The sequence below is a fragment of the Buteo buteo genome, chromosome 8, assembly GCF_964188355.1.
Source record: "Buteo buteo chromosome 8, bButBut1.hap1.1, whole genome shotgun sequence".
Taxonomy (NCBI): Eukaryota; Metazoa; Chordata; class Aves; order Accipitriformes; family Accipitridae; genus Buteo; species Buteo buteo.
In genome coordinates, this window is record NC_134178.1 from 32,663,702 (window position 1) to 32,686,122 (window position 22,421).

Here is a 22,421-nt window from a genome sequence, read left to right on the forward strand (position 1 = left end):
GATCTTAGAGTTTAATATTATGTATATATGAACCAGTCATTGGAATCAGACAATTTGTTTTCCAGATTTAATATAATAAAATGATCATTTATTTATAAACTGTAAAATACAGTACTGGAAACTGCCTGAACAACTTGTCAGTAACTTATGGGACCATGCATCAGCTGTTCACAATGTATAACTAGTTAGAATTTAAGTCACTTAGATAATGCACATTAATCTCTAAACACTTCAATACAATTATAGATCAAGCACATGATTTAGAAGCTGCTGCATGTATTATTTAAAACAACATGGAAAACACAACTTTAAAAAAAAACCCTTTATATTCAGACAGAATAAGCACAAAGACAATTCTTGCAAATGTAGATTAGTTCAATGAAAAATTAGATTTAATTAATACTGGAACAATTATAGGGTTTGCCATTAACTTCAGCAGAAAAGCTGTGACTAGTTATCCAAGTACTGTGAATGAAGGCAAAAGAACTAAGCAAGAGTCGAGGAGACAACAGGAGTGTTCAGGAAACATTAGCTGAGCCAGGCCTCCCTTGCTTTTTATCCAGTGGGACATCTGTAACTGACTTCCAGTGAAACAGCTTTGGGACATTAGATCTAATTTTGCAATTAAGAGATTTCTTGTAAATATTTGCTTTAAAATTTCAGTTTTCAAACACTGAGTAGTTCAGTGTACAAGATGACTGTTATTCCAAGAAAGAGATACGGTGATCAAATTGGTGTAATTTGCTGAATACATTTTAAAAATAATACTAATAATACTAATAATATGTTTTTAAGTTTATTTTTTATATTATAAATTCTTTTATTCACATGCCTCTTCCTTTTACTCATGTTTTCCTTGGGAATGGTTCTGTGTATCACCTTCCTTCTCCTTTTGGCTATCAAGTTTCCACATGTAGACAGCAAAATCAAGCACTTTTATCTGATGCACTGTTTGCTAAATTCCATGTTACTTTAGTAAGTGAAAACAACCGAGACAAAATACTCTGAATAGTTAGTCCTTCACAGAATTAGTTGCATTCGCTCCAGAGGGTCAACAAAGTATGAAACTGATTTTAAATGGTTTTATTGAAAAAGTCCACTTTAGAGCCTGTAGCAATGTCTTGAATACCTGATAATATTCCTGCTTAAGTGAAGGTTTTAAAGAAAGTCTTAAATGAGGATAAATAAAGAAAAAGATGCATATTTAATATGCAAAAATCAATTCTCAATGGAAACCAGAGATTGCATACTAGACAGAAAACAGATTTAGCAGATCAAGAGTGTCTTTTTTTTCCTTCTTTTGCTCTTGGCCAACCAATACACCGGCCAATCTCGACATTGGTTGTCACCCCCCCGCACCTTATCTCTGTCAGACTAGAATTCAGACTAGAATATGAAAGCTCACTTATGACAGGGGTTGTTAAAGGCAATATGCATTCCTAAACCAAATATTAAGTGTGCATATCCCAGCTAGTATAATCTTTCCAGAGGAGCAACCTTTATTATTTGTTCATTGGAGACCCAGTATAAATTTTACCACAGTGGGAAAACATTTAAATATGTAACATGGATACGAAGATAGTAAACAGATGTCTCTCATTGTTAGGCCAGGCAGAAAAAGGTAAAAGCATGTTATTAGAAATATTACCTTGAAGCTAACAGAATTGTAAAATAAATAGACTTCTGAAGCTTAGGAAACTATGTAATTTTGAGTCTGCACTCAAGCTTATTCCAATGTGCACAACTTAATGCCATTATTGTATATAAATGAAAACTATTTCCAAACAGTGAGCCTAAGGCAAATGCATATGGAAGAGTCACAGAAGTGGAAGGAGAAGGGTTGTTGAGTGTAATGAAGAAACTACATTTTAAGAAGCAAATGAATTGGAGCAACCTGCTACTGACATAATTGCTTTAAAGACCCTATAGCAAACATCAGCAGAATTGGTTTGTAATTTACCATGTCCTTCATTTTGAACATGCTCCCTAAAGGTTTGTGTGAAAGTCACGACATCTACAAACACAATTTGTTTCAGATTGACTAGCCGTGATGAATGTCTTCCTTTACTACCCTTGACCAAAATCACTCCTCTTGCCAAGAATGCAACAGAAGTCTTCATTTCACTTGTCATATACTGGAAACACCGGAGTTGTGGTTGGTTTTGGTGGGGTTTTTTTGTGATTTTTTTTGTTTGTTTTATTTTATTCTGTTTTAATGAAATAGCTTTCAGAAATGTTTAGGTAGACTTTGAAAACAGAAGGTTCCTAATGTAACTTTCAAGAATTTTGTAAACTGGTCAATTAACATTTGTGGCAGATATTTCCAATTACTTAATTCACCAGTTTATATCTGAAATATCTTGTCCCCTACCTTGGCTAGAATACTCAATAATGATTATTCTAGCTATATATCATTCATTGTGAGAGGTTCCAGCTAATTGAAATGTGCTTGATTATCCTAACATGGTTCTTAGCTGAATGGTGTGCAGATAGCACCAATAAGCGTATTTGACATTCTTGTTTAAAATCACCAAAGTTGGTAAATAAATATCTCATTCTTAGGGGGCTTAATCATGTGCTGAATGCCTTTCAGCAGCTACTGACTACAATACGAACAAACAAAATAAAGGCATATTTCTTATGCCAGTGCTGTATGCCTACCAATTTATTTGTAACAATTATTTTACATTTTCCTCCACAAAGATCACTTTTACAAATTGAAATAAACTATTATTATTAAATAGACAATTGTTGCAGCATTTGGACACAGTATTTTAGTGACTACAACTTAAATCAGAACCTTGTTGAAAATGCATGACAGACAAATTGCCAATGGTTATAAATAATAGTGTGCTAAGCAATGAAAGAAACTGTTACAAAAGCTGAAAGACCACAATGGTAAATATATTATGGGAAAAATACTTTACAGTATTGATTAACCTTTTTCCCCTCCTCCTTCAAGCTAGAGTTTCATTTTGTTCTCTTCGTATTGCATAACTTAGAGAAACATATTTTGAAGCTATGCATAGTCTGACTAGCTTAGTGGATAATACTGGTGAATAAGAAATGAAAGTAAATGGAATCAGGTTGACTTTTGCTGTATTAAAGAAATGGCTCAACATCAATATCTGCCAGCAGAAAAAGAACATATTTGTTAAATAAAATTTGTAAGTATTTAAAAAATCTTCAGGATATAAATTAAGATTGTTTTAAAAGCCATTTTTCACCTATGATTACTGTATAGTAATCAGTCATATGTGTAAAGAAACATCAGCAAAAAGTAGTCTAAATTTACAGAGGCGACCAGTAGATGAAAATCTGTGGGTAACAACTATGCTGCACAAAGACCTTGCCTCAAAACTTTGAATTCTGGCAGACCTGAAGAGTATTCAACAAAATGTTAGTTGAAGAAGTCTGAGAATTGAGAATTAGCATTTTTGCCTTGTGGTTTTCTTTCCAACTGTAAATGCTTAATTTATATACACACCGACATAAATATGCATATACATTCATATAGTTTAACAGGCTGGCCTGAACATTCATTGGATAATGCTGAATACCTTTTTAAAATGTATTGTTCAAAAGTGACTTAAAATAGGGAGTACACGTCTCAAACTTCTTTTTGTGTTAGTAATCCCTCTAACTATCTTCATGTCACATTCAGTATGGACATTTACAGACTGTCCCTAGTCAGTAACCAATGAGTTGATATTTCTCTCCAAATTTTTCACATAAATAGCACCAGCAGCACTGTTCTGCACTGCTCCCATGACAGTACAGGGTTTGGTAGAACTATCAATACAGCTGTAGGTGTAAACAGGTAAACAAATGCCATAAATTTCTCATTTATTGCTGTCCATGAAAATTTCATGATCTTTCTTTCATGTGGCTTGAGCTCTGGCAATTTCTGATGGAGGTTGTTTTGTGACTGTTTCATAACAGGCTTTTATGCAACCTGCTATTCCATTTCAACAGTCATTAGAAATAGATGTTCCTTTAGATTTGTAAACCATTAACATAAACAGTTTGGAAGATGGTTCAAAGGGCTTCATCATGTCATTATAAAAAGAGTTTTCTTGACTTTAAAGTTACAAAGGACAATCGCAGCTGTAGAGATTTGAGACTCAGGGAAAAAAAAAGGAAAGCTGACTTTTGATTAGGGTGAAAGTCAGATGCTACTATAGGAAGCAACTTAGGATGAGTGAACAGGGAACTTCCCTGCCACCCCAGTGAGCACCCTGAAACTATACTGTCATCAGCCAGAAGGATTAATCATGACAAACTGTCCTGGCAGTGCCACTGAGACGCTTTTCTGACACTCAGATGAGGCTCTTAACTTATACCATCTGGACTGTTATTATAATGCTATATGTCATTAATTCATGGTAATACGGTCATGTTTATTCCTGGAAGAGACACTGAAATCCATCTGTGCATTCGTCAGTTCCCACAGCTCTAAGAGAGTGATAAGAGGTTGCTGGTGCTACAGACCATCCACACTGGGTTACAAATATGTCTGAGGACCCACCAGTACTAGGAACAACGAATTGGCCATAACTTACTTGGAAAAAGAATTAGATGAAAGGCAATCCCTTTCAGACACTGGCAAGATGTTACCATCAGATTAGGAAACATCACCTAGGATATATCTGCCAATGACTCACATAAAATAAAATGTATTAGACAAAGGAATCCTGCCAGATTTGTGGTTTCAGTCTGCCTGAAAACCTCAGCTAGTCACAGGCTCCCAACACTAGACAGACTGAGCAAAACTAGACAGGCCTTTACTATAGTGATAGGCTGTGTGCCCAGACAGAGTGAAGTCTCTCATGACTCAAACTTTGTCCACTGGTAGCAAGTCTTTGATGTCATGGAGACCAGAGTCACCCACAAACTGCAGAACTGAGGAGGGAGAAAATAAGATTTCTGGGATGCAATGGCACAAGGAGTATTTCTCTAGTGTAAACTTTCCATCAAGGCAGGAAAGACATGTGGAAGGAGCCCATGAAGGGAATGATGCCCGTGAAGCGTCCCATGGCTGAACTATGATTTTAGGAGAGCTAACTGCTGTGGGACTTGCTGGCAAAAGGTGAGCTGGGGGCTGCCAGCATGGAGTCCCACAGGAGGGATATGATGCAGTGAAGATGCAGACCGGACAATGAGGAAACTACTCTGTCAGAGAAACACTATAGCTATGGAGTGCCACTCCTCAGTGATGCAGTTGAAATGGTGGACTGAAATGGAGTAGGCCACTACCCGCCTGTATAATTGTGTACTCAGGATATGTCTCATGACTCTACTCCCACTCTCCATAGTGCAATGTTAAAAACCCCTCTGTTCTCAAGGAATAGAACATATTAATGCCCACTGAGTGAATGTGTACGTGGACATTATTATTTGGATATAGGAACTATTATTTTAAGTTCTGTTTTGCTTAATTATTCATTATTTATTACTTTAATTATGCATGAAAAGCCTCAAGTACTTCTGAATTTTCTTTAGGCGATGCAGACTCTAAGGCACGCTAAGGAAGTTACATAGTGAGGTGTCTCTTCCTTCCATTAGTCATAAGAGAAACATAAATTACAATTCAGCATATAATTCTCTGCTTCTTCACACAATGATTTAAAGTCGATTGAGTACAATTACTTCATACTCAGCATATTTATGGCTGTATAAAACTTTCTCGCTCCCATAAAGAAAAGGCATCCAGGCACTTTTCTGAACAACAGTATTGTTAAACATTTCTTGATGAAGCTTTTTTTGAAAACATGTTTTACCTTTCAGTTGTTTACAAATTACTTTAGCAGTGATTTGGGAAAGCACTTAATATGTGCTAATGTTCTTCCTTGAACAGGGACTTGGCTTAAGTGCTTTTCTGAGCAGAATTTCCATTTATCTGAATTTAAAGTAGGGATTATTTTGATATCTCAAAACATTCTGAAACAAAGCTACACAAGAGTAGCATATAGCTCACTTCCCTCATCTCTCCATCTACAATATCTACACTTCCTAACACAACCCTACCCCATCCTTGTTTGCCACACTTGCTGGACAAGACACAGCACATGCTGTGATCATGCAGGAACTACACATATTCTTTCTTTACTGACTAGCCAACAGACATGTTAAGTGGTTGGTCAGATGGCGTCTCTCATCCAGTAAGCTAACCTTACATAGCTGAACCTTTCTTTTCAACTTGCAGACCCAACTAACAGCTTGGTGACTCTAAGTGGTCATTTTTCACACTTCTGTTGAAAGAACATAATACCTGTGAAATCTTTTTCTCTGTTATTGAATTTGAGTTGGCTAATGGGTTCACAGTTCTTTACGGTGCTTGACAGCCAATGTGACCACAGAAACTGTTTCCTTATGAAGCCCGGGGAAAAAAAACCAAAAAAAAAGGATATTGAATTTATGAATACTTGTACAAAATTAATAACTAAAAAAGTCATGAATGCTACCAAGTTCATTTTATAAGACTTACATTAATGTTAGTAATTTTTTTTCAGTATTTGATCAGGTCTGGTAATGCTTTAGTCATCAAATCGCAGGGAGGTTTGTGGGATGCAGTTTGGAAAGCCTTTTCAAAGTGTTACTTTCCTTTAGTCTGCTTCTTGTCATTGTTAGAGTTGAGCAGTGTACTTAATCTTGTTGATGCTGGTGATTGCATCAGGAGGCAGTTAAGATTTTAATATTAGTTGTGGTAGAGCTCTGTGCATAAAGATGAGCCTTAATCACTTTTGAATTAGTTCACTTCTCCTGTCAGCAAATATTCTCCCTCTTTGATGCTCTCAGACTACTTTACTCACTAAGTGTGGTAGAATACAATTCTTCAATTTCTATGCATGCTCAAGGTACTCTTCATTGCACTACTTTATTGAGGAAAATGCCAACAGTAGTATCTTCTCCAAAAAGAGAGAAAAAGCCCCCAAGAACAAACAAATAATTTTGCATGTCTAAAGAAGAAACTGTTAATTTCACATAAACCATCAAAACGAAGGGGCCACTAGAGGGAAGTAAATCCAATATGCTCAAAGAAAATAAAATGCTAGCTCCTTAGCTATTGTAAAGTATTGTAGCTAACAGAAGGGTCTAGGTTTACAATAGCTGAAGATATTGTTCTATATTCTTTACAAAGATATGACAATTGAATAAAACAATTTATGTATTTATAAAGAGGTCTAGTACTTCATAAAACGTGTATACCAAAAGCATTAAAACAGTATGTATGGAAAGATTACGCATAAAAAGGTAGTATGAACATGGAATAAATATATTGTGTAGGTATAATTTATTATAGATCTAGATCTTTCATATTAGACACACATCAAAGGAGAAAAATTGTTTTAAACCAATATGTTTGGACTTCTGGTAACGCAGCCCTTGTACACATTAAGATATTTTTGGTTTGTTGTCACATCATGCATATAATCTTGGATCTTTGTTTTATATGAACATGTGCACAAACCTGCAACACCATGCAATAAGTGCTGGCCATTTCAGTATAATTAAGATTGTAAGGAAAGACTGTAACAGTGAATTTACTATTTGGTGGTGTAGCTATAAAAAGAAATGCAATATAAAGGCGATTATTTAGTGTTTTTGGTAAATATGGCAAAAGCAAAACTATAAATTGTTTACTGATAGCTGGCTAACAATAAAAATAAAAAAGGTCACTAATCCTTTTATCTGAGAACTTCTATGTAATTTATAAACATTAATAAAATCCCCGTAATGTTCTGAAGCTTTAGTTCTACAGCTTCCTTTTCTGAGGTTAGATAACCTAGCTTTCTCTGTATCACTTCTTATTTATGACTAAAAGTAACTCACAAAAATGTTTATTGTCCTCTCAATAATTTCCATCAATGAAAATGCCATTAATTTTCTTCAATATTTCATATGACACTATCTTTCTCTCTAAATATACAGTTACCGTGCTTATGATTTTAAACAACTACATATTTTGTAAGCCTACAAAAATAGTTTTATCTTTATAACTATGTTTTATAGATGCCTCCATTTCATTTATTACAATGCTTTCTCCTGCAAAGGTGTCTTTTTATATCCAAATAAATTGACAGATATTCTGTAAATCTGGTCTTAAATTCTCTGAAGCCCTTCCAACAGCATTTTTAGTAATGTAAGAATTATTACAGGGAATGCAAGCACTCTACACTCTAGAGTTTACTGTCAGTGTGTCACAAATTATCAAAACATTGGTCTTTTCCCTGCTTTGAGCAAACTGCAGTGAAAATCTATATCCTTAAACCAGGAACAGACAACAGCAAAAGACATATTTTTTACAAGCCCACCACTTAAGTACACATCACAACCTATGTTCACAGAGCTGTTAGCCAGTTTAAAAACAAACTGTATCTCTGGTGACCTCCACTTCTGCATGCTTGGTGCCTTGCATTTAGTACCATGTAACAAAACATCTAAAAATAAGCAGACATAGGGGTAGTTTCTGGCACCATGTTTTTTGCCTTTAATGAGAAAGGAAAAGAGATACAGGTTTGCAACATGATAGGTAGCCTAAGAGCTTAAGGCAATTCTCAGTGCAAGGCATGTATCATTAGGCATCTTACGTAATTAGCCTTTCTGTTACCATCATCACATGAACGGTGAGTGAGTAGTTTTTGTGCTTTTTCTAATCCATTTTCATGAATATTATTAGTATTACCATCATTATCATCATCATCATCACAGCAAACTGTTAATTTTTGTATGCCCAAAGGCAAACAAGTCATTACTTACTCATCAACAAAACTACTTGTCCCACATATGCAGATAAGAAGAATTTTGCTAGGCTGATCAGTGAAAGAACCCAGGGCCTTCCTACAAGTGGAACGTAACAGGGTCCTCCTGAACATTAGCACTTTTACTAAATACTTTCATATTATCAAAGGCCTTCTACTCAAAACAGTAGTGTTGCCAGTTCAGTTCATGTTCTACATTAAATGCTTCAGCTAGAGTTGCAATGTCACTGCACAGTAGGTGAAAAACATTTCTGGAACAAATGTCAGCAAGGGATAATTTTGAAATAACCTTCTCATCTACAGTAACACAAGCCAGAAGATAACACTGCTATATAGATTACTACTTTGTTGGTAACCCATGATGCTGTTTCCTGGCATAGTAAGTATTTCTAAAGATGGAAGAGGAAAAAGTTGCAGAAGTAAACAAAAATATAGGGCTGTTTTAGTTTCCATGTTTCTCATAAAGGTTGACCTTGAACATGAATCTGAACTGAAAGGGGGGGAAGAAAAAGCTCAAAAACAATGATGCAAAGTGGGCAATTAAAGGAAAAAGTCTGTTAGGATACCTCACCTAAAGAAATGGCTCATACAGATGTTGACATATCTTACAGTGAAGCATGCTGTATTAGTACTATGAAACATGGATACTAAAGGAAGCAAGTTCACTTTCATTTCACCTTTGAATTGTGAAATTGTAATGGATAACCTGTGGTGGTTTCCTCTTTCAAAACTGAAATCATAGGAAAGACTTGGAAAAGCACCAGACGCAGACTCAGGTTCCATTGAACCACTGATACAGTTAGTCTCAGGTAGTTAAAGCCTCCACTTAATTTTAAACAGGAGGTATGTTTTTGTGCCCTGTGTAATGGGGTCAAGGGCCAACTGCCAAAAGCATTTAATGTCCTCATCAGCAGAAGCTGGAAGTCCTCACCAAAAGCAGTCAAAAACATTTAACAATCTGCAAAACATCCTAGCTTGCTGACCCAGACTTCCAAGAAACAAAAAGAACCCCCTAATAAGTGCATAGATGACAGGGGCACAGTAAGAGACATGCAGTGCTGGGACTTACCATCTTGGTCTGTGGTAACTGTGATAGCTGTGAACTGCTTGGGAGAGAAACTCAGCTCTGAGACCCCATTTGTGGCTTCTATTTCAAAGGTGTAGTTCACATGCGACACAAAGTCAAGCACTGTCACAGAGGAGTTGATGAGACCTGTGTGCCTGGGGATGAAACGGATACCTCCCCCACAAATCTCACACTGGCTGGCATCTGACCCGCATTTCTTACAGATGACACTGTAAGTGAGATCTTTTCTTCCTCCAGTATCACTCGGGGGGCTCCATTCCAACATGAGAGCTGTTTCATTAATGTTAAAAATCACATTCCTTGGAGCAGAAGGTGGCCCTGCAGAGAAGGAGGGGAAAGCCTATTAAGTGACAGTTGTCTATTTTGAAGAAAAAAACCCATGAAAAAACATATTAGTCTTAAGGCAATTATTTGCAAACAGAAGCTAAAAGAGTTATGTTTCATTAACAAACTCAATGTAAAAATTAAAAATTATCTGAATACTTACTATCCTTAAAAATTAAGCAGGAATAATAAATGGGTGAGATCATAAAAAGTTGAATAATCTAAATAAATTACAATTAATTCAGAAATAATTTATGGCAACATAAAAATTACTTGGGAATGTCAAACCTAGACTTGATACCACAAATTTGCACTAAATACCTCTTGATCTTGTGGGACACTGAGGTAGACCTTAACCACAAAATTTATTTCCTTATTTTATGTCTAGTAATGTAGGCTTTTCTGATACTTATAATCTTTGATGTTTTTTAAGAGTCAAATTGAAAAATAAATAAATAACAGCTTTGGAATAACTACAAGGGCCAAAATTGTTTGTATTAGTTCTTTAGTGCCAGATATTTCTTCTATCCTTCACTGCTTATCCCCAGGGATTTCTTTGCTGCTGTTCGTTAACAGAGTTAGGTGGCATATATATATTCATATATCTATCTGTGAAGAGTTCATAGCAGCCAAAAAGCCCCAGACAGTAAAGACCAGATATTTTTCAGCATATCAAGAAATCATTTAGCTGAATGGTATGTGGCTCATTTGTACTGAAGATCAATATTTCTGGAACCCGTCAGATGAAAATTATATTTGTAATTTGCAATTTTTATGGTCACAGAGAATATTTTTAGTATTTCCTTCCTGGTCTTTGACTGTGACCTTGTGATAAGTCTAACACTGACGGATTTGAAATACTGTAATAAGTATTTATAAATAGAACTTGTTAACAAAGGCTAATTATATTGATACATGATTTTCCAACGGCGTGGAAAACAGAGATGAGGTACGGTCTTGAAGATGGTGATGTGGTCCAAAAGCCCCTACAACCATAGAGTGTCTCAGATTTACAAATCTCTAAACTTCCCATAAAATTACTGCGAGGTTGATGGTTCTAGCTACTCTGGAGAATAGTCCTGACATCAGAATAAGCTAAAACTAGCACAGATTACTTCAGCTTCAGCCCTTATTATGTATGTGCAGAAGACAGGAATAATTATGTTTCCTCTAAAAACATTCTGTGATAATTAAATAATGACTGGTCTTAACAAATTCCCACTGTTAAAACCAATGAGGAGTTTTAGGAATATGGAGGATGAGCCTTAATCGCACTTACATATGTGCACAAGTTTAAGTGGATCAGTAATCCCCTTGAAATAATTGGTAATACTCATGCACTTAAAACTAAGCAAGTGTGTAATTGCTCAAAGAATTGGAGCCATTATTTTAAAACTGGCTTAAATTTAATCTTACATAAACTATAGATACTATGACAATGGGTCATCACAGCTCAGGTTTTTTATGTTACTTCAACTTTGGCAGGCCAAATCAGGAATTAATGTGAATTCAGGCAATAGGAGAGTTTTGTCTGGCTTTGTCAATTTTAATTTTCTATCCGATTTTTGTTGTACTATATGTAGATGGCATCAGTAGAAGAACCAATACAGTAGATAAAATAGACTTTTTAAAAAAAAATAATTTTTATTTGTACTAGAGAGTCAAGGTTGTTATATTCATGATTTGGGACTTAATCCTCAATTGTAAGAGAAAACATGAATTATTGTACATTCACATTTCAATGAATAGGGAGAACATTACCAATTATGTTAGAGGTGTCTGAAAGTATATGACTGTCCGCCTGCAAATACTGAAAAAAACCTCAGACACACTTCATACTCAAGGCCCCTCATGCCAATTTGCATGATGATTAAATAGCTTTTTAATTGCTGTTAAATTATGCCAGTTAAACTGTGATTTCATGCAAATATTAAGCTGTAATGACATGCAGTGAATCATTTACTAAGATTTAGAACTTGGAACAAAGAGAGACAATTAATTCTAATCCTCAGATTCAGCTAAATTATGTGTCACTGGGCTTTTATGAATGTGGCCTGACTGCTTTGTTATCATTTATAAACTATACAAAGATTATTTGACACATTGGAAAAACTTGGCAGCAATAACCCTTCTGCAGGCATCTGTGTGCAAAGCTCTCAGGGATTTCCTTATATTGATTTTTAAAGAAAACAAGTATATTGGTGAAAATGATGGAACCTTTCTTCACAGCAAGATTCATGACCTTGGATTTTATGCAAAAGAGTAAAACACAGTTCAGATGGATGAGCAGCTCTTCTGCTTCTTAAAGGAAACACAGCCTGAGTGTGAGCAATGTCTTTTGCTTCATTTACAAATTATAAAGTAAGAAGTATTTCTACACTCTCTGTGGAGTAGACTGGCATTGATGTCTTACAGAGAAGCAGGCCCACTCCAAAAGCAACAGAGCTGAGTTTATGCCTCATGCAGTGCTTTGCAGCTCATCTTGCTTTGCGTATCCTCTCCCTCTGTGAAGGTGAAGTGCATTTTGCCCTTTATGGAAGGAGACAGGAGCAAACCCAATGCTGCAGAATGTGAGGCAGCATTGCAATGAAGGCAATGCAGTATTTTAAACACTACAGAGTGATGACTCTCTGGAAAAAACTTTGTTGGTTTTTAAGTGAGAACTGTCCATTACCAACTATTGGACTCTTAGGAGTGTGTGTTATTTGACTACTGAATTTGCAGCAGAAGGACAAAAATTAACCATCATCTGAGAATACTCAGAATCGGCATCTGGCTGTACCCTTTGAGTTGACATTTGCTTTTTTATATACGTACATACATGTAGCGTAGATAAGTAGTGTCACTTGATATAGAATGCTGTATTACATTTTTTCCTTTTCAGAATCACTTCTTTTTCTGTGAGGCAGGTAGGAAGAATGGAAGTCAGTGACTGCAAACCAATACTCCAAGTCTGAGCGTAATGATGAATTGCAAACAAGTGTATATATAAAAATAACAATAGAGGCAGTAGAGTTGAAGGCTTCAAGCATGTTGCTTGATTTTGCTGCTGGAATACAATGTTAACTCTTAAAAATAGAGGATACAGTTTGTGGCAGAGGTTATTGAACAGAGCACAAGTTTGTTGGGTTCAAAATTGTTTAAGCATAACAAGAAAAGAGATGCATTCAGGCTCAGGCACCCAATATAAGCCTGCCTGCTTTTGACCTTGAAAGAATGGATCAATTTATCCAATTACATTATAGTGGGAAATGTTAGAGTTTACGTACAGACTAATCAGACAGGGGATTAGGTATGATGCTATTTGTTGCTCACTGTGTATGCAGAGAGATCACTGATAGAGTACTAGCATACGGCAAAGAAATACAATAAGGAGAAAGAGTAGCAGCAAGAGATAGATAACAAGTGCCAATCAAATGAAAAAAAGCTAGGAGAAAGAGATTACCAATATATACTAATGTAATTTTCATTCTTCTTATTAAAATCAGATTTCTATTATGCTTTTCTGCAAAATGCACACTCTTCTTTTACAAAATACAGTTACATGAAGTAAAAATGGGAACTGTACAATTTTGGAAAAGCATACAGTATGCACTTTCACGGAATTAATGAAATTAGATTTGTTGCGGAAGGTGGCAAAGCTGAGCTAAATAAGCATGCAGACCACACCCAAACAAGATGTAAACAGTGCATGGCAATAATAGGATAAGATTGTGAGGCTATAATAGCACAGGAATGTATATAAATTATAGAAGCTGTTAATATGTTTTGGAGGATGTTAAGGACTTTGTTTAACTGCTTAAAAGTAGTTGTTCATGATAAAGCAGAACTCATATCTTGCTTAATGCTTTTGTTTTATGTTGACCTATTTTCTGATTGGAGGAGGAGACATAGTAACAACTAGCCTAAAATACAGGAAAGTAAAAGAACCTGCCTAGAGACCCAATGAAAAGGACCCCATGACAGAGACCAGACCCCAGACCCACATATTACTCTTGGACCAGACTACGGTGTGAGGAGTGAGAACCTAGATTGTAGGAGTATGATTGCCCAGTGTCGTGGTTTCAGCCCAGCCGGTAACAAAGCACCACGCAGCTGCTTGCTCACTCCCCCCTACCCTGGCCACCGTGGGATGAGGAGAAAATATAAAGGCAGGCTCGTGGGTCGAGATAAGGACTGGGAGGGATCAGTCACCACTTACGGTCACGGGCCAAAGTCAGGCTCAACTTGGGGAAGAAACAACATCAATTTAATTTACTACCAATCAAATCAAACCAAGGATATTAGGAAGTAAACCCAAACCTCAGAACACCTTCCCCCCAGCCCTCCCTCCCATGCCCAGCTCTCTCTGCCTCCTCCCCCTGGCAGCGCAGGGGAACAGGGGTGGGGGTTGGGGTCAGCTCCCCACACCTTGTCTCTGCCGCTCCTTCCTCCTCGGGGGAGGAGGACTCCTCACCCGTCCCCTGCTCCAGCGTGGGGTGCCTCCCACGGGAGACAGTCCTTCACCAACTTCTCCAGCGTGAGTCCTTTCCGCGGGCAGCAGTTCCTCACAAACTTCCCTGGCGCGGGTCCTTTCCGCGGGCCGATCTTCAGTCACGCACTGCTCCAGCGCGGGCTTTCCCGTGGAGCCGTGGCCATCTTGGGGGGCCTCCGCTCCCCTCCCTGGGCTGGGGGGGGACAGCCTGCCGTCCCGTCCCACCATGGGCTGCAGGGGCATCCCCTCCTCCGGCGCACCTCCTCCCCTCCTTCCTCACTGACCTCGGTGTCTGCAGAGGGGTTCCTCTCACATCCCAATCCGGTTCCCCTTCTTAACTGTTCTCCCAGAGGCGCGACCACCGTCGCTGATGGGCTCGGCCTGGGCCAGAGGCGGGTCCGGCTTGGAGCCAGGGAAGCTTCTGGTAGCTTCTGGCGGGAGCCGTCCCTGTGGCCCCTCCCCCGCTAACAAAAAAGAACCCCCACGCCACACAAACCTATAACAACCAGGATTTTCAGTGTTTGAGGCCCCTCTCTGGAGGCACCCAGCTTGAGCTGTCTAAATTTGTGCACCATAGATAGAGTAAATTATGCTTTTTATTTTGAAGGGCTTGATTAGAGATTCTGCTTCAGGGAGCCGAGGGTGGAGCCTGAGGGACGAGGCAGCACCCGAGTGTGTGTGTGTGAGGGGTCGGAAGGGGCACCCGTCGGCTCGCTGGACTCGCCCGCTGCAGTTAAAGCCTGAGGTGGTGTACGTGCAACTCCTTGATCCGTGGGTGAGTGCTCGGACAGCGGCTTCTCCCCTAACAGATTTGAAGCTCATCTTGAAAAGTGGATGCATGAAGCTAAACTCTTAATTTCATAGTCTCTTAAATCAAGGTCCTTATTTTCCATAATGCTGCATATGCACGTTTTCCAGTACTGAGGAAAAACTCTGGAGTGAGGAATACTGTCTAACCCTATACAGGAATGAAGAGAGAGACTAAAATATCTACCTATCTTAGGCATATTGCTTTACAGGACTTGGGGAAGCAAATCAAATAGGTACAAACACAGGTGGTTCAAAATGTTTGATTATGAGGAAATTTGTAAGGGGTTTGGCAGGTATGCCTGCCCTGATGGAGACCAAAACTTTTCGACCAAGAGAAAAAAAACCCCAAAACCTAGAAGCCATGGTTTGGGGGTTGAGCTGCCCAGCTCAAATGTTGGTGCCTCACACTGGGCGCCAAAATGGACTGTTGTGGTTTAACCCCAGCCAGCAACTAAGCACCACGCAGCCGCTCACTCGCTTACCCTTCACCCAGTGGGATGGGGGAGAAAATCAGGAAAAGAAGTAAAACTCATGGGTTGAGATAAGAACGATGTAATAGAACAGAAAAGAAGAAACTAATAATGATAATTATAACACTAATAAAATTACAACAGTAATAATAAAAGGATTAGAATATACAAGTGATGCACAATGCAATTGCTCGCCACCCGCCGATCGACGCCCAGTTAGTCCCCAACTGGTGATCCCCCATGCCCCCCCACCCCAAAGTTTATATACAGGGCATGACATGGTATGGAATACCCCTTTGACCAGTTTGGGTCAGCTGCCCTGGCTGTGTCCCCTCCCAACTTCTTGTGCCCCTCCAGCTTTCTCCCTGGCTGGGCATCAGAAGCTGAAAAATCCTTGACTTTAGACTAAACATTACTTAGCAACAACTGAAAACACCAGTGTGTTATCAACATTATTCTCATACTGAACTCAAAACATAGCATTGTACCAGCTACTAGGAAGACAATTAACTCTATCCCAGCTGAAACCAGGACAGACTGTTGTTGTTGTTCTAAATGATTTTGACGGAAGAATATATTTCATTGAGTTTAACACCTGTTTAATCTGATTGTGTGAGCCTCCACGATAAGGGGAATCCACTATTCATTCTGTGTTTCATTCAAGAACAACTTTCATTTAGAAAGTCACAATAAAAATTTCTCATCTCTTATGTCACATCTCACATGTCAGGATACAAATTTGCAAATGAACATAAAAAATGCAGATCTGCCCCAAAAGTGGTTATGTAGAAAAAGCATTTTCTTACTGTACAGCCTTTTCCCTCTATTTAGTCAAATCGGCTCATTTTTTTTTCTAACTTTTCAACTCCTTTTATTACAGTAAAGCATGACAGTTTGGAAGGAACAATCTAAATTCTACTCATATCTGTATCTTTGTTTATTACATTCAAATTAGCCACATCTACACAGACCCACCGAAGGCAGTGAGGTTGTATTTATGACAGAAACATAATTTTAATAACTGAGAGCATAATTTGAAAGCAGTGGGGCTAAAGATATCACTTAGGGAATAATTTGGCCTGCAGACTCTTCATTACTGATGATGTGCAAGAGGATAAGAATGCAGTCTGCCTGTCAAGAGTCTTGGTGTCATTTGCAGAGCTGACAATTAGTGAAATAACCATCATGGTAGGTATAAGATGAATACATCTGCTGTTACAGTCAATGAAGTACTGATACCTTGCAGCCTAGGCTGAATGAGAAGCAATGCATGGTGGCATTGAACCAAGAGCAAGGCAGAAACTAGAATGTGGTTCACTGTCTGCTTTATTTCTTATTTCTCCCAAGTTGGGGTGAGATAGGGCACTGGTACCTCTGTTGCAGTTGATTTCTTTCCTGCCTCCACTCACTCGGCTGCTTTGGCTGACATCCTCAGCAGAAACAGAGAGGTCTGGCAGCAAGTTTTCCCTGACAGTTTTTGGCCAAAGCAGCTCTCGGCACCCTGCTTTTGTTGGGAAAGCACCAGGGTGTTATAGGTACCTGCTCACTGATGCCACAGGGCTCTCATGCTCCTCTCTACCTTATCAATACTAATGGGTAGCAGGGCTTAAAATTGTGCCCTAAAAGATAATTATGGAAACATAATACCATGTATGAGTAATTTTTTCAGAGAAGAACTGTCTTTTGGAGATGAAAAATCAATGACTTATAAATAATATGGAACCACATCTGCATAATGCATGAGTGAAACCATCCTTCTAAGCATGAAACTGTCAAGAGTGCCTGGGATGTGTGTTAGTTCTGTGGGTAAGTTTTTAATGGCCTGTGCTTGGGGCACTCATTTTAGTGGAATTATTTGTAATCACCATTTTCCTGCAGGAAGTCTGAAACAGCATTGCTTATTCCCTCACATATTTTGTGATAGGCCTATGTGCCTTGCTCCAGAGTAAACTGACAGCAGACTGTGAGCATTTGATTGGGGTGCCTCTCTGGTCTCTATGTCCCTTAAGTAGTTGGAGGCTGGAACTTAATCTTCGCCTCTGAAAACTCCATTGTTAGATTAGACAACTTTCTGCTAAGTGCCTTGGATCTGAGGAATGCCATTTTTCGTGACCATCACTCCCATTTAGTGGATGGACAATGTCTTGGTCTATGTAATGACCTCAGGACTACAGAGTGCCTATGACTTTGTAAATCAGCTCTAAATTACCTGGTATATTCCCAATTTTCCCAGTACAGTGCCAAGTGGAGAGACGAGCATGAGCACAGGAAGCAGTTCAGCTCTGCTAGTAGTAGATCAATTCTGTCATCTCAGTTATTTTTACATGGTGCTGCCTTACGCAGTCTAAATATATCAAAATTATGACTATACACTGATGGTTATTGCAACATTATTATGGTTATTTATACAGTTTTATCTTTTAAGCTTTTTGTATAATTAGTCTGTTAAAATACTTCATGCATTTAACATGTTAATTTTTTTAGACTTCTCTTAACAAGAGGACTGTGGCACAAAATGTGCTACAATCAAATCCTTCACCAAAAGAGCTAACAAAATGCTACACAGGAAACTAGGTATCTTAGAAAATTTTGCAAACAGATTTTAATCGTCTTTATTAAATAATTGGATTTTTTATGTATAGTATTTCACACACAGATTTTTAGAAGCTTCTGTTTGTTCCCAGTTTTGAGATTAAACAATAGTTGCTGTATGATCAATAAATGAATCCCAGTGAGTAATGAACCACGTATGAAAATCTATGAGAAATATTTTATTAAGTGAAAAGAAAATTTGTGCTTTATGTTTCTAGACAGGAGTGCATTGATCAAAGTAATAAAATTCTCTTCTCAGTCAGAATTTCTGACCCCAGTTTGCTGGGCATTAGTTTTGTCTTAATGAAAAATTTAGGTTAGTAAAAAATCACAAAATGTTGTATTTTTAAAATTATAAAAAAAATCTAAAGAATTTTCATTATCACAGTTGTTTAAGAGGGAATAACTGTTGAAAGAAGATGATATGCAAGATGGTTTAATTGTATTTCCTTTTGATTGGATACATCTTTTTTCTTTCTTTTTATGATTTTTCTTGTCTTTTTTAGAGAGTTTAGTTTTTATGTGATTGTGTTGGGATGATATTTGTCTTATAATTTTCTTTTAAATCTGGGGAGACAGCAAAGTATGTCATACCAGTATTTTTCTTTATGTGACACCTCAGTTTTTTGAAAGTTTTTGTACAAGCATATTTTCATGTATTTAAAATACATACTGGTAGCTAAAACTCAACATTGTTATCTATATGACAATGATTACACACCTTGTATTTTCTCTCAGAACTACAAGTTAAAAAGTCACCAAACTAAGAAACTTGAGAGTATTTTTAGGGATATCTAGAGTAAATAGAAATATGCTGTTTGAATTTTGATTTAAAAAATCTCTTTTGGTTACCTTGAATGGAATTTTTCACAAAATGTACACACTCATGTCATTTTTTTAAAATACAAAAATAAATAAATGAGGCACAGGAGAAGAGAATTGCAGACACTAGTACTAATCAGACTTACGGGTACATGCCATAGTTGGTGGGTCCTTCTCAGCTCTGAAGTAACCTTTCTCACACTGACAGACAGAAGTTGCTTCTATGTAAGTCAAACTGTGTGGAGGGCACTTGGAGCACTTTACATTTCCAGCAAATGCTTTATAGAATCCTGGCCTGCAAGCTGCAAAACAAGAAAATAAGTTTCATTAATAGAAGCAAGTTTTGGTCCTAAGTAAAATCTGTTCTGTGAAGTTATAATGCACCTTCTTTCCTTTCCAGCCTAGATATATATGCTATTTTGATCATACAATTCTTCACAGTTTTTACTTTGGTATATCGACTAAAAAAAAATAAAAAATCTGTTCTTGGTATATAATGGGAAATCATTAAAAGAGACAGCTTTCAAATTTACAGACAGTCCTCACTGCTGCTGGAAATTGTTATCTAGACAACTTCACTAATATCACTAAACAAAAGCACATTATCTATTTTTTATGTAGGTTCCATCTGTTAATAAGAAAGAGTGAGATAACTTCTTATCCACCAAAGCTATTTATACGGCTTCCTTATGTAAGTAATGGAGACTTGCAATGCTTAATATATTCACCCTCACAATGCCTTGATGAGACAAGGATGACATCCCTGTATTTTTACAGATGTATCTGACTTGCCTATGGTCCCCTGAGAAGCTTCTGACAGAAGGGCCACATCATCTGTGTCCTCTGCACCCTGATGTCAGGAGAGGCTGGGAGGTGCTGGAATAACCACCCTCAGAGGTGTAGGAAGGAAATGACAATACCACCTAGCACAAACTACCACAAGTATGAGAGTACTCTTAATTCTGTCAGGAGACAACCTGGATAGCAGCTGCCCTGGGGACGGGGGATGTTGCGATGGTCAGAGCTCACCACATCCCCAGTTACTTGGAGCATGGGGGTCCCTGCCATTCCTAACCACAGCACAACCTTATGTGCCTTTTTGCAGGCCTTTAAAGCAGAAACAATTCATTAAAATAAATATTATCATAAATCTGCCAGGTCTGCATTACAAAATATTATTTTAACACCATCCTCAGGCTTCATCACACATGTTTAAACAGAGATTTCTTCCTCTCTCCTGCCAGCTACCACATTTACACATGCCAGCATGTATTGCAGTTACTATCTTCTGGCTTCCCCATCTGAAAACAGAACTGAAACAAATGAAAGAGCAACTCAAACATGTATGGACTGTACAGACTCATACTCCTTCTGACTCCTCCAGCAGTATGATGGAAACCATTGTGAAAAATATCATTTTGAAAATGCATGTGGCTTTTTCTTATTTTGACATATTCAAGACTATTTTCTTTACCTTGCTTGATGAACTAGGCAGTACTTCATTCTCTTGTAATGAGACAAAATAAAAATATTCAGATGAGGTGTTCTCTAAAAAGTACCCCAAAGTACACATTTTATGGATGCACTATCAGTTCATATTGAGTTATTAAAAAGTATTAACTCTTAGGTAACATATACACAGATCAGTTTTGCTTCTGATTCCAAAGGACTTGCTTGATATAAAAGCAGTTTCAGTAGTAGCTGAGGGAAAAGGAGTGAGAAGATGGGACCAAAAAACATAACAGTTGACTGCCTATCAGAATCCAAGAGCCAATTTTTCAGATGTGATTTTAAGAGCTTAATTTTGACCCAACAATTTCAGCAGTTCTCTTCCCAATGTGTTCTTCTGACTTTGCTGAAGAGACATTAGGGAGGAATCCTGCCCTGCTGTCACTGACAAAGAAAAAAAAAGTACGTCTGGTGTTAAAGATAAGAGGGGTGGGAACAGCAGGGATTTTCCCCTTGAAAGAAGGCTACTGGTCTGATACAATTATGATTATAGCGAGTGGTAATTTTCTACTGATTGGAAGGACAGCAGGTTTGGTGCATGGAAGAAGGCAGCATTGTAGATATAGGCCAAAGGCACCGACTCCTCTTAGCTTTGCTGGAAGGAAGGAAGAGAAGAGGTAAGACAAAATTGGGGAAGGGTGTTACGCTTGCCTGCTCCTTTCTTCTTTTCTCATGCCCAAACCCTGCCCTGGCTTATCTAAGGATGAATATTAAATTTTTGCTTTTAATAGCTATCTTTCATACATGTGGTGTGATACAAATAAGTTTGTAATTAAAGAGTTGGCAATTCCAGGTTACAGTTTCAGTCAAAGTAAAACGAGGGCACTTTAAAGTCCTTATTACTTCTGAAATGCATGTCTGTCAGTTCTGAAATCATTCCTTCTTCCCTTATGTTCCACAAATGACAAACCACTTTGGATCAAAAGAAACACAGCATTCTCTTTGAAGAAAAATACTTTGTTTAAACTTCAAGCAGTTTGCTATTCCAAAATAAAACTCTAGGAGAAGATTAATTTCCAATTTTAAAAAGTAAATGTTTTATTCTAAAATGGTATTCTGTAACGTATTCAAAGCAATTATGATTTTGATATGGTATGCCTCTTAAAAGAAAGCACATACATACTCATGGAAAAGATGGGGAAAAAAATAATGGATGAATAAGTGGATCATTTTACCTCTTCTAAAGCCAACCCAAATACATTTATCCATTAAGCCAGGTATGTACCACAAATTCTGAGGCACAGGAAGATATCAGGGAAGCTTTTCTATGGATAAATTTACAAAGCTGTTGATAACCCACTCCCCGTCCAAATGTAGAATCACACAACCATGATTATTGGATACTTGCAAATAAAAACCAGCCTTTCATAAACAAGATAAAGTAACACAAGCTGAAAACCTCCAAAAGATCACAAGCTTGGGATAACCCACCTCTCTGGATAACTTAGTGCTGATTGCCAACATTCAAGGTGAAAGAAAATAAACTGTTACTCTATCAAAATCAATGAAGATGCAGCACAAGTCTGAAATACAGCACATCAGCTGCTGTACATATCTAAGCTTAAACGCTG

The 22,421-nt window shown here is 37.7% G+C and overlaps 1 protein-coding gene across 1 annotated transcript in view; it reads right to left on the reverse strand.

The window, feature by feature from the left end:
• EPHA6 (EPH receptor A6) overlaps positions 1-22,421 on the reverse strand; it is a 513,140-nt gene that overhangs the window by 231,267 nt on the left and 259,452 nt on the right. The window contains exons 4-5 of the mRNA XM_075034050.1: positions 19,488-19,643; positions 9,832-10,167 (exon numbers count right to left, since the gene is read on the reverse strand). Coding sequence (XP_074890151.1) covers positions 9,832-10,167; positions 19,488-19,643 — 492 coding nt within the window. The remainder of the gene's footprint in view (positions 1-9,831; positions 10,168-19,487; positions 19,644-22,421) is intronic.